The 16,066-nt window shown below is 42.9% G+C and overlaps 1 protein-coding gene across 1 annotated transcript in view; it reads right to left on the bottom strand.

Moving 5' to 3' along the window:
* Nucleotides 1–16,066, bottom strand: part of TEX14 (testis expressed 14, intercellular bridge forming factor) — a 72,396-nt gene that overhangs the window by 7,549 nt on the left and 48,781 nt on the right. The window contains exons 23-30 of the mRNA XM_090257558.1: nt 14,378–14,459; nt 11,779–11,841; nt 11,177–11,304; nt 10,071–10,276; nt 8,644–8,740; nt 7,480–7,554; nt 4,793–4,870; nt 3,969–4,068 (exon numbers count right to left, since the gene is read on the bottom strand). Coding sequence (XP_090113684.1) covers nt 3,969–4,068; nt 4,793–4,870; nt 7,480–7,554; nt 8,644–8,740; nt 10,071–10,276; nt 11,177–11,304; nt 11,779–11,841; nt 14,378–14,459 — 829 coding nt within the window. The remainder of the gene's footprint in view (nt 1–3,968; nt 4,069–4,792; nt 4,871–7,479; nt 7,555–8,643; nt 8,741–10,070; nt 10,277–11,176; nt 11,305–11,778; nt 11,842–14,377; nt 14,460–16,066) is intronic.

The raw sequence follows: 16,066 nt of genomic DNA, 5'->3' as shown, positions 1-16,066 counted from the left end.
CGATGACGCTGGAGTGTCCTCTCCAGTGAAGCTGAAGCTACAGAGCCTGGGCAGGGTGATATGGAGGGTCTGCTGTTGCCCATGCAGCACACCCCCCCTCTCTTCGCAGCTGAAGGGTCCAAGGGAAAGACGGAGTCTATACAGCTTGGCTTCAGGTGCTCCGCAGGAGTTGCCAGTGTTGACTACAACGTCAAACCGCCTTAGGGACTCCGGCTCCGGATTTTCTGTCGGGGTTTACTCCCTTAGCCTTTCCCCTGAAGAGGTATGCCGCAAGGCAGCGGAGGTTTTTTGGAGTCAGAGTTTTCCTTCTCTGATGTGCCCTGACTGGAAGATCGAACCAGCGACACTTAGCTCGCAGGCCGACGCTCAATCCACTGAGCCAAACCAGCCAGGGTTAAGGAAGAAATTAAAGTATCTGGTATCAAGGGAACAGAGGCCATTGTCTCTTATCTAAATCCTCCCCTCCCTGAGTCACCAAGCTGGTGCCATATCTGAGACTCCATCAATCTTGCTAACACTGTTTAACGCACCTTGGAGATCTCCAGAGACTCTGCCCCACCCAACTTATGGGCCCACCCAAGCTACTTTTCCACATGAATGGCTGGCCTTAGCTCATGCTTCATAACTTCCTAAATCCTATCAAACAAGCAACAGCTGGCCTCAGTGAGTCCCAGGCCCAATACTAGCTCAGCCAGCCTAGATTCACAGCTTCACCTGGGCATCTCCAAGCCAAGCACAAGTAGGAGCCATCTCGGATTGCTCTATAGCTCAGGCAGAGTGGCCCCAGGCAAAACACAGGTGGGGCTGACCTTGGCCTGTACCACCCGGGAAATCCCAGGGCCAGCGCACCCAGTTGACAGAGACAGACTACATGGGAGCACCACCACCCTGCCCCTGCATAGCTGATCCTCTGTGGAGGGCGGAAGTTGCTGGTAAGTGGTAACAGCCAATCCTTCCAGTTGACTGTCCTGGATAAATCCCTCCCATTGATCTGCCCACAGCAACCAAAGCTCAACTTCAAAAGCCCACACAAAGGGTGCACCTTGAGTACCCAGGTTGGGTGATAGGGGAGGCTGTGCCAATGGACCCTACAAGACACCTACTACATTAGGCCACACTACCAAGACACTGAGTCAAATCAGCTCTCCCTAATACATAGAAACAAACACAGGGAGGCCGCCAAAACAAAGAGACAAAGAAACGTGGCCCAAATGTAAGAACAGACCGAACTCCAGAAAAAGAGCTAAATGAAATGGAGATAAGCAATCTATCAGATGCAGCGTTCAAAACACTGGTTATAAGGATGCTCAAGGAACTTAGCGAGGACCTCAGCAGCATAAAAATAATCCGGTCAAGAACAAAGGATACATTAATTGAAATAAAGAACAATTTACAGGGAAACAATAGTAGAGTGGGTGAAGCTGAGAATCAAAGCAATGATTTGGAACATAAGGAAACAAAAAACAACAAATCAGTACAAGAAGAAGAAAAAAGAATCCAGAAAAATGAGGATAGTATAAGCAGCCTCTGGGACAACTTCAAGAGGTCCAAAATTTGCATCACAGGGGTGTCAGAAGAAAATAAAGAGCAAAAAATTGGAAATCTATTTGAAAAAATAGTAAAAGAAAAACTTCCCTATTTTGGTGAAGGAAATAGACATGTAAGTCCAGGAAGTACAGGAGAAGTTGGACCCAAAGAGGACCACTTCAAGGCGCATCATAATTAAAATGCAAAAGGTTAAAGATAAAGAGAGAATCTTAAAAGCAGCACAAGAAAAGCAGAGATTTACTTACAAAGGAGTTCCCATAAGACTGTCAGATGATTTCTCAAAAGAAATTTTGCAGGCTAGATGGGATTGGCAAGAAATATTCAGCGTCACAAAAAGCAGGGACCTACAGCAAAGATTGTTCTACCCAGCAAAGCTATCATTTAGAATTGAAGGGCAGATAAAGAGCTTCCCAGACAAGAAAAAACTAAAGGAGTTCATCGTCACCAAACCATTATTATATGAAATGTTAAAGATTTATTTAAGAAAAAGAAGATCAAAACTATGAACAATAAAAGGGTAAAAATACATATCTATCAAGAATTGAATGTAAAAAATAAACTAAGCAAACAAGAACACAGAATCATGGCTATGGAAAGCCTTTCAATGGTTGCCAGATGGGAGGAGGGTGTGAGGGAATGGATGGGAGGTGAGGGGATTAAGAAGTACTAATAGGCAGTTACAGAATAGCCACGGGGATGTAAAGTACAGTATAGGAAGTGGAGTAGCCAAAGAACTTACATGAAACCCATGGACATGAACAATGGTGGGGGACTTCCTGAGGGAGTGGGGGTGCTGGGTGGAGAGGGGCAAAGGAAGAAAAATCAGGACAGCTGTAATAGCATAATCAATAAAATATAATTTAAAAAAATAGTGAGACAGCAGCACCACTTCACCCTGACAATGAACTACAATCAACAGGAGGCCTGGCAGAGAGGTGTGTTTTTTGGGGTGGAGAGGTGGCTGCCTTTATCTCCCATATCCCAACCCCCCTTCTTGCCTCCCATCAGGTCTGACAACTTTGGGAGCCGCCCACCATGGTCAGAGGCTGGCCTAGGGCAGGGACAGTGCCCCTGCCCTCTCACCCACAGTGGTTGTGGGGGCAGGGGTAGGGAGGTCAGGGTGAGGATTAGGGCAGGGAGATGCTCTGAACCCAAGAAATACTGGTGGGAATTGGGTCTTGACTCATGGCAAAAAAAAGAAAAAAGTTGTCGGGGGGTATGGCTAGGGTTTGTGCTTTATTATTTTTTTCTTTTATGAGGTGTGAACTCAAGAAATTAAAATATGCATTTTATTTTTTTAAAAAATAGATATCACCTCATTAGGGTAGCTACTATAAAAAAAAAAAGAAGAAGAAACAGAAAATAACAAGTACTGGCAAGAATGTGGAGAAACTGGAACCCCTGTGCCCTGTTAATGGGAATGTAAAATGGTGCAGCTGCTGTGGAAAACAGTCTGGCATTTCTCAAAAAATTAAAAATAGATTTTCATATGATCCAGTAATACCACTTCAGGGTATATAGCCAAAAGAATTGAAAACAGGGTGCCTTGAAGAGATATTTACACACACATATGTTCATAGCAGCATTATTCACAATACAGTAGTCCCTCTCTATATTGTGGTTCACTTATCGCGGCCTCACTGTATCGTGGGATTTTTAAAAATATTATATTTAATTATTTATCGCGGATTTTTCGCTATTATCACAGGATTTTGCGGTACTGTATATGTATGCTGTTAAAGTTACGTAGGTTTAAGAGTGTAGAATAAATGTAAAATTCCTACTTCGTGGGAGGGTTTAGAACGCAATACCCACGATAAGTGTGGGAATACTGTAGTTAAAAGCTGGAAGGAACCCAATGTCCACCAACAAATGAATGGATAAACGAAGTGTGATATACACACACACATAAATATACAATGGAATTAAGCCTTGAAAAGTTAGGAAATTCTGACACTGCTACATGAATGGACCGCGAGAACATTATGCTTAGTGGAATAAGTCAGTTATGAAAAGACAGATACTGTATGATTTCACTTATATGAGATTATCACAAGTAGTCAAACTCACAGAAGCAGAAAGTGGAATGGTGGCTGCTAGGAACTGAGGGGAGGGGAACATGGGGAGCTGTTTAATGGGTGGAGAGTGGCAGTTTTGCAGCATGAAAACGTTCTGCAGATTGGGTGCACAACAGTGTGAACACAATTAACACTAGGGAACTGCACACTTAAAAGTTTTATGTTGTGTATATTTTACGACAAGTTAGAAGTTTTTTAAACCTTTTAGGAATAGGAGCTATTAGGATAGTATGACAAAAAGACCATTTTTTCCCTTCTTCTTATTTGTCAATAGCAAAAGAAAAACCAGTACAAACAATACAGTATTTTAAATCCTTTCACAAGTCCAGCTTTTCCTGTTACCTCTCTGTGTCCTCTTCTGGATCCTGAGTTTCTCTGGTCCAAAGTATGCTGCTATCTTCTTTTTTACTGTTAGTTTCTTGTTCTTCTAAATGACCTTGATCTATAAACAGTTTAAAAATTTAACTTTATTTGAACAACAAAAAATAATAAGTCAGAAAGACTGCCTGGAAACTGAGTGCCAAAAACTTAGGGCTAATCGGTGGTCCCTGAAGTCTGCAATTCACTATTCCCACTTCCCAGGAGAGCAGGCGGCCAGATGGCAGTCTGCAGGGTGCCTGTGTTCACAGCAGCTGCTTCTGGGGTCTTGGGAGCTCTGTAGTGCCAAGTGAAGCTACAGGAGAGCTTGCCTGTGCCAAGACTCAAGAGAGACAGAGGAGCAGAGGGAAGAAAGGGCACATAAAAGAGGAAAGAAGAGACCCTGAAAACAAATGTACAGATTTACTTGAGGACTGCCCTGTTTGCACTTGTTAGCTGTCTCTAGGTTGGATCCCTGGAGAAAAAATTTGGGTGGGGAGGGTATTACCCTTTAATGTATGCCAGGCATTTTACACATGCTATCTCATTCCATCCTGCCAGCAGTCCTACGAAGGGAAGGGAACTAACATATGTTCAGTATCTTACAATGTACCGGGAGATGACGTAGGAATTATCACGCCTGTTTGACAGGTGAGGATGACTGAGGCTCAGAGACATTAAACAGTTTGCCGTACATGCGGTGGAGTCAGAATAGAAGCGGAGCTATGCCTGACCTCAAGGCCCACACTGCGTGGAAGGGCAGCATCACAGCAAGAACCTGATGAGGAAGACCCGGGTAGCTGGCTTACCGTTTGCAGCGGTGCCCACAGGACTTGCTGGGTTCTCACTCAACACTGTGGATGAGGCCTGCTGCCGCTTCAAGTGCTCTGTCCAATACAAAAGCAGGAGCCAACTTATTTCTTCCTCTGCATGTCACACAATTCTCTAGAGCAGTGATTCTCAAAATGTGGTCCTCAGACCAGCAGCCACAGGACACCTGAGAACTTGTCAGACATGCAAATAAATTCTCAGACCCACTGAATGAGAAACTCTGCGGGTGAGGTCCCGCTATATGCTCTTTAACCAGTCCTCCAGGTGATTCTGGTGCCGATGAAGTTCCAAAACCACTGCTTGAGGACATTCAATCCCATACAGCAATAAAAATAAAAACGAGGATGACAGGTAATACTTGCAGAGCCCTGTGTGGCAGGTACAGTTTCTAACTTACATTAATTCAAGATTAATAGTTGCAGTTAATTCTCACAAACAACCCTATGAAATAAATCACATTATGCATTGTTATTCCTGTTTAACAGATGTGGAAATGAAGGTAAAGAAAGGTTAAGGAGGAGAGTAAGAGGTAGAAATAGGATTTGAATCCAGGCAGTCTAGCTCTAAGGTTTATGCTCTTAAATCTCTATTTTCTAGTCTCTCAAACAGTTTGTTAACAGCATCTGAGCAACCCAAAGTTTCCCCCACCTCTACTGGACTACATTTCATATTTTTATCTAGCTTTTGGGAAAGACAGAGCAAAGAATATCTATTCTTAACAGTTCCTAAAGGATTGCTCACTAGACCAAGGCAAGCATCTGCTAACCTCAGGTGACTGCTTTGCATTTGCTAGGTGCTTGGTCTCCTCCAAGTGCTCCCAGAGCAGAGCAGAGACTGCTGGGAGGCGGCACAGACATGGGCCCGGTGCTCACTCACTGGCACAGCCCTGCTGTGTGCAGACACTGATCTCTCCCTCATGCAGGTCAGGAAACAGGCCCTGGTAGCTCCCAAGCATCAAGGGCCCCACAAGATCATGTAATATAATTCGAAATAAAAAGCTCATTTTATCTTGTTATAAGTAGTCCCTTGTTGATCTTAAAGGATCCCCTTTAGGTCCTTGTCAGAAGCCCAGGACTTTGGGTGTGGGCGCTCCAAAAGCACAGATGTCAGCTCCAGGTCCCTACCCAAAGCTCTCTTGAGGGGCAACAACAACAGAGCGATGGTGTACCATGACCAGGTGGGAGCACGCATTATGAGAAGAAACTATCCAAATGCCCTCTGCCCTTTGTCTACTGGAAAATTACTGACCCATCTCAAAGCACAGGCATCACCTAGAAACCTGGCCCAGATAACTGCAGGCAGTCAAATGTGGGAGCATTTCTGCAGAGTGCGCTGCGATGCAGCAGTGCTGTGAGACTGGGGCCCGGGGAGAGGCCTGGTGACAGCAGCTGAAATGGGGAAGACAGCAGAATCTAGAGAAAAAGTAGCACTCGAGTCAAACTGCAAAAGAGCCTGCACGTACTGCCTTAAGCCAGGACCAGGGAACAGACAACACCTGAACAGGACACGTGTGGTGACCTCTACTCACGCAAGCAGTGGTTCTATCATTGTATGGGGAGCAAATGGAAAGGAGGGCTTTGCAAGGGCTCCCTGGGGAGTTAGAGGAGCGAAGCCAGTGTGGGAATGGGGCCCTGAGATAATGCTCCCCAAATACTGGGACCTTTATGACTCTGTGACATCAGGGGAGGGGTTTAGTGAGGGAAGAAGGGCCTATGACTACAGAAGAAGAACCTAAGGAAGGTTCCAGCAGCTCTGACTGGCTCCACCCAAGCTCATCAGGCCGACGGGGCTGGGGCTTGTAATAGCACAGACAGCAGCTTTCTGTTGAGTTAGACCAGGTAAGTCCTCATTTGCCTTCCTCCCCCTGATGAGACACAACATGTCTGAAATCCTGAAGATGAGGAGATGCCCCTCAGGAAATTCTCTAGGAGCCCCAGATCAAGAATTGAACCATCACAGGTCTGACAAGATGTGTCCTCTGAGGGTAAGAGGCTGGCTGGCCAATCTGTCAAGAAAAGAGCAGTCAGGTCTTCCCTGGGGAAGCAACTCACCTGCCTCCAATGTCCCTGTAACGTTTATTTCCAGCATTAGCTCGCTGGGAAGGGCTGGCCAATCAGCTACAACTAAAACTGAGCTGGTATCGCTCAGTTTCTGACTGAAATGGAAAATTCTGGTCACATTAGGTCTTGTGCCACTGACTTCTCTTCCCTCAGAAAAGTGATTCATCCACGATGCCAATGCCTTCAATACCTCCTGCTAATGGGAAAACTAAAAGAACAGGGTGTCTTGGCCTCAGTAGCCAGACATCAGGCCTCCAAGGTAGGGCTGGTTTGGTTCGCAAAGGAGATAACAATTCTTTTAATAACAGAAGTTCATCATAATAAGCCACTTGAATGCTGCTATTTCCTCTTCAAATCATTACCACAGACCTTCTAAGTAACAAAATGACAGCAGCACAGGCCAATTATCCTGGCCAGGCTTCGGTAGTAATCTGAGGTCCATTTGATTGGAAAACTGCCCCTTCCTGAATTCTGTACATTCAATCAGACCTTCAAAAGGCCTTCCGTACTAGTGCTCACGCCCAAGACAAGAACCATATATGTGGTCAGTGACTACAGTTAAGAGGGCCACCAAGTGAGTACATTTTGTATTGAACATCCCTTACCAATTTCATCAAGTAGTTCCTGAGATGGAGGTGGTAGCTCATCAATGTGATGCTGCAAGGTGGCTTCTACCAGTTCTTAAAAAAGATAAAAGGAAAAATTACTTAACACCTTCCTGGACCCGCAAAGGATTTTCTAGGCTCCCACATGCCTCTGACTTAGGATTTCTCAATGATGAAACAAACGAAGGTAGGAAGAAGGCCCCTTACACTAACAGTCCTAGTTGAGATCTCCAAATATGTGAGTGGCTTTTCTATCGCCTTTGCTCCAAACCCTTGCCCACCTCACTCCTACCTCAGTACTGCTTAATCTGTGCCTGCTGCTCCCCAAGGGCATTTAGGGTAGGTGAAGTACAAATTTTTACTAAGAGGCTGGAGGCCCAATTTGGAACAGGGCTGCTGGAGGAATAGGGAGGCTCTGGACCAGCTTAATGAACAAAACAGAAAGTAGATGCCCTTCTCTATACATTATGAGGCCAGGGACACAGGAGGAACCCTACTTTGGGCGTTCCTCTAAGTGCTCAATTATAACATTAACCAAAACCCCTCAGCGAATCCCCCTGAGGGAGATTCTAGAGTTGTAACAAAGAAGCAAGACATTAAAATTAATGTGGCAAAGGCAATATGCCTGCCTCAAGAGCTCTTAAAATAGTCATATCCTTTTCTTTGGAAGTGTCTAAGTACCTATCCTAAGGAAAGGAGCCAAAGGTGCAGATACAGATTTCTGCACAATTCTTCAACATTAGGGCTCGTTTAAGCAACATATGTAGAATGAAATATTATGTAGCCATTTCATATATTTATAATTTTTACTAGTAAGGGGAAATCCTTAAAATATATCATCAAAGAAAAAAGCAGGTCAGAGCTGATATACAATATGATCTCAACTATGCTAAAAATGTTTTTTGTTTATTTCTAAAAATACAAAAAAGATATGTATCAATGTAGTACAAGAGGTTTAAAATGGTGATAGAATTCAATGCTTTTCTTTTTTAAGCTCTTCTTTATTTTCCAACTGCTCTATAATGAGTGTGTTTTACATTGATAATTGGAGAAAATACACAATAGTATTTTTATTTAAATCTAATGCAGTATTAAAGATGAGACTAAGGCTCCCTTAAATTAGCTTTCTGTTATGGATGTGTTTTGATATTAAACACAGGGTACCTTTTGGCAGGCTCCTTTTCTGGGTGGCAGAGGATAATGTATCAGGCACCTTAGCATTGCTGCAGGGACCAGCCCCAGTAAATGTAGATGATCTTTTCTATAAGTAAGACATAAATATGGTAATTGACACATGCATTGAACTAAAAAGGCCATACAACTCAATCATTTCCAAGATTAAGGCTGTGTATTGTGGAGCTTTTGAGATCTTCCTGGCATGTCATGAGTTTGGCTCAAATAATCTTATAAAAATGTTTTTTTAAAAATACTCTGTCTCACTGATGGAAGAAGCCAGCTGTTTGTTGACTGAGTCAATTTAATTCCAATGTCACCTCCTCCAGGAAGCCTTCTCACCCTTCTTTGCCTCTGCAGCACTCAACTTACCTCTTTGTTAAGTTTTTCTCACTAGGTGATGAGTTCCTTTGGGGCAGGGACTGTGCCTTTTGTATTCACATTTGGATGCCTAGAATAGGGCCTGGTGTGGCCCCTGGGACTTAAAACCTGCCCAGTTAACAGTTGGATGCATGAAAGCATAAAATTGTTTATTGCCCTACTTCAGAGTGGGACATTTTGCGAGTCAAGTGCCCAAAGGAGATAATAATTGTTTTTTCATTGAGGGCCAAAGTCAGTAATCAATCTGCTATAGAATGGTCAGTCAATGGGTTCTTTTTCTTTTGTTTTGGTTTTTAGTGAATAAACACAACTATTTTATTATTTATGATTCTGGGAGTCAGAGTTTCAGGCAGTGCTCAGCAGGAGCTGCTTCACAGGTCAGTCGGGGTGACAATGGTTTGGAGGATTCAAGAGGGTTTCATTCACATGTCTGAGGGCTTGGTGGTGGCAGGACAGGGCAAGTCACATTGCAAAGGGGAGGAACAACAGGTTCCTAACGCAGGTACCAAGTGAGGAACTTGTAGTTTTCCTGAAGAGACTATATGTATAAAATATGAGGGAGAGAGAGAAAGAAGAAGAACAACAACAACAGGTGGAGGAGAAGGAGAGAAGAAGGTAGTATAAACAAAGTGCAGATTATTAGTTCAGGAGTTCAGAGAAGATGAATATCAATCAAAACTCTCAGGGAACTAACCAGAGGAGGCTTCAAGGAGGAAGCAGAACTCGGCCCTCTCCAAGTGGGTGGGATATGGTTAGAGAGAAAGGACAATGCAGGTGAAAGCAGCATCATAAACTACGGCAGAGGTTGGCTCTTCAGAGAAACTGCCGCACATTACCTCTAGGGGGAGAAAAGGCACAAAAACCCAGGGTCTATCTCACAGTAAAGACTCAGAGAGGGGCCCCAGGGAAGCCTGGAGAGGATCCAGCTTATTTCTTGCTGTCTTGGTAAAATGGATTTGGAGAAACTGTGGCACTCGGGCTCACTGAGGCATTCGGGCTGACTCCATAGAGGGGTAACACAGAGCTGATATACATACGTGATCGGTCAGCCTTGAAGGGAGAGTTTCAGAGGAAGTAAAAAGGGAATTTAGGCTCTTTGCTTTCTCTCGGACAGTTGTCAATTTATCAAACGGAGTTGCAATAGATTCTTGATCGCTCCAGCATGAGGTAGACCCTGTTTTCACCTGAAAGGTGATGCTTTCAAGGCAGTCTGTATAGCGACTGGCACTTGAAGAAATTGACCCTGTTTTAGAAAGGAGGGCAGTTAGTGTCTGGATTCTTTATACAGTATTATTATTATTACTTCAGTGTATCAGTTGGGTATGTAAAGGAACTGCCTTTATTTTTCAGATATATTTATTTATTTATTTTTAGAGAGAGGGGAAGGGATGGACAGAGAGGGAGAAAAACATCAATGTAAGAGAGAAACATCAATAGGTTGCCTCTCACATGCCTCCAACTGGGGATCTGGCCTACAATCCAGGAATCAAACAGGCCATCTTTCAGATGGCAGGCAAGCACTCAATCCACTGAGCCACACCAGCCAGGGCTGAATCCCTTACATTATTTAAAAACAAAAAGAAAAACTCCACACAACTCTATAACTATACCAGGGATTCTCCAAATTGTTAATAACTGAAATAATCACTGATCTAAGACACAGCTCCTCAAGGTATAAAAATATGACAATTCTAAACAGTCCACAAAACAAACGGAGATTATCTGAACTACAAACATACTAGAACTCAGAACACTCAGGATCTTATCTGTATAGGTTGCAGGACTCAGGACTATGCATGTTTAAGTACAGGGGCTGTTTGAAGTTACAAACCCTAGACAATGCAATGTACAATATTTGCACTAAACTCAATAGTGCTCAGGGTACAGGGAAGCCTTTGCATTTGCATTACTCTACCACTGAAGTAAAAACACCTCCTTATAGCTGCTTAATAACCAATCACCAGCACCACCCCTTCCTGGTCTCCCATGGGCTTATTCCCTTCAGCTTTGGCCTTAAGGAAACACCTCTGAATTGTGAGAAAACACCCGCCAGGTCTGTTCCCAAGTTCTGGCTCCCCAAAGCTAACTGACAGCGGCTATCACTCCCTCTCCCAAAACGCTTCTCCTCCCTGAGGGTTATTACCTGGGCTGAGCGGAGTGCTGACACTAGCAGGTGCGTGGTTTATTTTGGGTGTTTTGCATGAGGCTTCTTTAAAAGAACCATTCTGTTCACAGGAGATACTAGACAGGTCTTGAATGTCTGTAAATGATCTAAAGAATAAAAAGAACACAATAATTGGGAGATGTTTGGAAAAATCAAACAATATATTCCTGAAAGGTACTTCCAAAGAATGTTCTTGACAAAAATCTTTATTTGGCAACAGGCCAGAATTAGAGACTGTCTTAGAATATCTTATATATTTTAATGAAAATATTAGAGAATATCTTACCAAGAGACACTAACTTTAAACACATTTCAACAGCTAAAAATATACTATGTCTATAGATGAAAGTATATATGTGTGGAAACCAGATTTAATCTGTTTACATAAATAGTTGTTATTATTAATATCACTGTATTTCCTTGATTGTAAGATGTTAGTAGTTTAGACCACACCTTCCTGGTGAAAGAAGAAACAGGTTCACGTAAAATGGAAAAACTAGATTCTTACAGACAAGGAAATACTATTCCCCTCAAACCAAAACTTTACACAGTATCCTTAGGCAACCCTTCAGCGGCCATACATGTCTTTTCCTTTCAGTTCCTCGGGTGACTCCTTTAATGTCTCCTCTTGTTCACCTTGTTCACTGTAAGAGAGCAAGTGAGAAAATTACATGAACTCCAGGTCAGGAGAGCACACTACACTGGTAAAAGGGACCGGTGTGAGAAGCAGCAGGAAGGGCACTACGCTCAGAAGTGGGAGCTGCGGGTTCTGGTTCTGGCTCTGCTACTGACTAGCCACATGTTCTCAGGCATGTCTGAGCCTTGCTCTGGGCCTCAGTTTCCTCTCAGAGAGTGAATAAATACTAAGAATCAGCCCATCTGAAATCAGCTGATGATGCTCGATGGCAGTGAGCATGTTCCAGAGGAAATCAATGGAGCCCAGGAACTTTGCTTTCAAAGGAGCTTGGAGCAAGGGGTACAGCCATGGGACCTGACCATGTGAAATAGCTTCCTGACAGAGCATCAGGAGAAGCCAAGGGAAGCAGTGCCAAAAAACGGCCAGAAAAGAATACTGAAGACAAACTTGACCTGTTTCTAATTTAGCCAGTATTTAGGATTCAATTTCAATACTTGCTTAACACAAACCATAAGCCAGATTCCAGGCTAAAATCCACCTTTTCACATTTTTAATCTTTGCAACAATCCTGTGAGGCCAGTGATAAAAGAGTATGGACTTTGAATTTGAGCTGCGACTTTATTAAGTCTGTTCTCTAAAATATTTGTTTCTCCTTCCAAGCACAAAGTAGGACAGCACTTGTTGGCCCTAATTTACATAAATGGCCACATGACTTATTTTAACCAGTGAAATGTAAGTGAAAGTGATGTAACTCTTGGAAAGAAACTTCAAAGCACAATTCACCATGTCCCCTTTTTGCCACCTCAGCAATTAAGAAAGCACAAAGAAGCCTGTCCTCAGTTGGCATCTCTGATAGAAGGTAATACATCACAGACCCCTCCTGGCCATCCCATGATGGACATGGAGCATGAGCAAAGATAAGCTTTCATTGTTTTAAGCCACTAAAACCTGGGTATTGTCATGTAGCATAATCTAGCCTCTCCTGACTGCTCTAGCCACTTACTAACTGTTCAACGTTAGAAAAAATACTTAAACTCTCTGAACTTTGCTTTCCTTACTGGCAAAATGGATATAACAGTATGTACCTCAGAGGATTGCTATATGAATTAAATTTGACAAAACAGAGTACCTGGCATATGGTAGCTATGTAAGAAATATCAGCTATAATTATTATAGAAAAGGAAATTGAGGCCCAGAGGAGGGAAAATAAATTAAATGTTATTGTACCAGTCCCTTTACATCCATTATTAGTTTTTTAATTAAACTTTTTATTGTAAGATAACTGTATAGTCACATGCAGTTTTAAGAACTACACTTTACCCAGTTTCCCTCAATGGAAACACCTTGCAAATCTATAGGACAATATTATGACCAAGATATGAACATTGATACAGTGAAGATAGACATTTCCACAGTCACAAGGATCCCTCATGTTGCCCTCTGATAGCCCTGTCTACTTCCCGCCCACTCCCCACCTCCTTTAACTTCTAAAAACAACTCATTTGTTCTCTATTTCTATGATTTTATCATTTCAAAAATGTTATGTAAGTGAAATCATGTAGTAACTTGTTGGGATAGCTTTTGCCACTCAGTATAATTCTCTGGAGATTTATCCAGCTTGTCACATGTATCAATAGTTCATTCTTTTTCATGGCCGGGTAGCTCTGTTGGTTAGGAGCATTGTCCCCATACGCCAATGTTGTATGTTCAGTCCCTGGTACATACAAGGGTACATACAAGACAAAGAAATAAAATAAAAGCAAAAAATATATTAAAATTTTAAAATGAAAGAAAAATGGTTTATTCTTTTTTCATTGCTGAAGAGTATTCCTGATATGGATGTATCACAGCCTGTTAAATCATTGATTTGTTAGATAAAATCTGGGTTTCCAGCTTTTGGCAACAAAAGAATTGGCTATAACTTTCATATGTGCATTTTTGTGAATGTAAGTCTTCATTTCCCTGGGCTAAATGCTCAGGAGTTATATTATTATTTTTAATCCCTATATCAACATTTTCAACAAGGATTCTTTTTTAACGAAATATTTTATTTATTAATTTTTAGAGAAAGGGGAAGACAGGGAGAAAAAGAGGGAGAGAAACATCAAAGTGTGGTTGTCCCTGGCTTATCCCCAACTGGGGACCTGGCCCACAACCCAGGCATGTGTCCTGACTGGGAATCGAACCAGCAATCCTTTGGTTCACAGGCCAGCACTCAATCCACTGAGCAACAGCAGCCAGGATTCAATAAAGATTCTTATTCCTATTTTACAAACAGGGAAACAGAAGAAAGGGGTTGAGAAACTTGCCCAGGGTCACATGGATAGAAAGACAGTCAGGATCTGAATATAGATAACGACTGCCTTTCACGCCCCCTCACAATTCTGCTGAAAAAGGCCTAGCAAAGCTAAGCTGCCAAAGCTAAGTTTTAGAACATGGTGGCTAATACATCTTAAGATGAGAAATATATAAATATGGGGCATTATCACCAATTAACATTACTCCTATAAGTCTGAGACTGCATATAAAATAATAGCATATACCTTTGTATAGGCTGGAATTGAGACTTGATCAAAACCTCAGGATTCTTTTCAAGGCTTTTTCCCATTTTGACCTTTCTTTCACCTGAAAGAAGAAAGTAAATGCATTTTTAACTGAATTTTTGCCAACCCAGATTATTATTTTCATTCCCTTCAATTTCCCTTGGTCTTGTCCAGAATGAGAAATAATCTGGATAAACAAAAGCGCTTCCTAATTGGGTTTGGATTGAGTGCTACAAAAGAGGTTTTTGCTCTGAAAGTTTATTTTCCTTGCTCAGAGGGGAGAACTCTGACACTCAGAATACAATCAAGCCATTTACTGGCCTTCCAGTTATAACCACGCAGTTATTTCTGGAGACAAATGTTGTTTTGTCTTTTCAGGAAGGCAAACTGACCTGGTTCCGGTCAGCAGACACCAGGGGGCGTTGAAACCAAGAACTGCTTGTTCACTCAAGATTCCAAATAGAAAGACCATTAGCTGTGTGTTCTCAGAGTGCTGTCTTTTGGCCATCAAATACCACTTAAGGAGGAGGGGTGGGGTCTTGAGTACTAAGGAGCTAATTCACTGTCTCCTGTTCTCCTTGGTATCAAATATCTGAAGTCACCCCACCCCAATTCTCAGTGAGATTCTGTGCAGACTTCTGGGCAGACAGGGCCAGTATCCACGTTCCTTCCCACCACTGTACTGCTGTGGTTTACAGGGAGGGGGACAGAGCAGCCTGCCCTGTTGGCAAATGCTCATGATCCTCCTGCCATTACTGAGGTCTATGTAGTCTGGTGGGCAATGAGGAGGCCCACAAGAACATCACCTTTAGCAGGTACCAAGGAGCTCTGAAACCCCACTAGTGAAAACTCATTGGGGTTCTTCTTCCTGTGACCCTCTTTCAAATACCTAGAAAGCATAAATGAATTCCTACTAAGCACAATTTAGAGCAGGAGGGGACTTTATAGAGATGTTATAGTCTGACAATCTCCTTTACTTTGTACAAGGGGAAAGTGAGGCCCTTGAGTGAAGTGAGTTGCCCAATGTCATGCAGGGAGAAAAAAAATCAGTGGCAGAACTGGGCTCAGAAGCCAGCATGTGTCCAATTGTTACTCCTGTGTCATCGCCTGGTGTGGAGCAGATATATATATCTGAGTGCTAGCGGAAAAGGGGGTAGAAAGGGCTGAAAGAATGAAACAGCAGAAATCAGAGGCTGTTTGATGTACTGCAGATGTTTGGATCAAACTAGCCCAGGTTTTCTGACCTGTCTGCCCCACAACTTCTCTATTCCACTCGACCCTCTTCCACACACAAGCGAAGTGGCCATGTGCAGGACAGGCTCAGCCAGGAAGTGATCAGGGGCGGAAGCTCCACAGAGAGAAGTGGGTGGCCCAAGACCTAGTCCTGGGGACTTGTAACACATATTATCCTGAGAATTTAACTGTTCATCTAAAAGCTTACAGCTTCTTAAAATGCTTCCGACTGTGACTGGGGCCTGGGTTGGGCCAGAGACGGAAGCTGGCGTGTGCAGCAGGAGGAAGAGAGTGGGTTCAGGACCCAAGCCCACCCTGCACAGCTGGGTTAAGGGCGTTGAGATCTGACTGTGAACAGCTACATGGCTTGGTAAGCTGGTTTTAAAACAGATGGTTGCATACCTTAAAAGAGCAACAGTATACAATTTTTAAATGTCTGTATCAGAATCAGTGGTT

Source organism: Furipterus horrens, unplaced genomic scaffold (assembly GCF_987537825.1).
Source record: "Furipterus horrens unplaced genomic scaffold, mFurHor1.1.pri manual_scaffold_11, whole genome shotgun sequence".
Taxonomy (NCBI): domain Eukaryota; kingdom Metazoa; phylum Chordata; class Mammalia; order Chiroptera; family Furipteridae; genus Furipterus; species Furipterus horrens.
The sequence above is the reverse complement of the archived record's forward strand: the minus strand, read 5'-3'. Positions and strand labels throughout refer to the sequence as shown.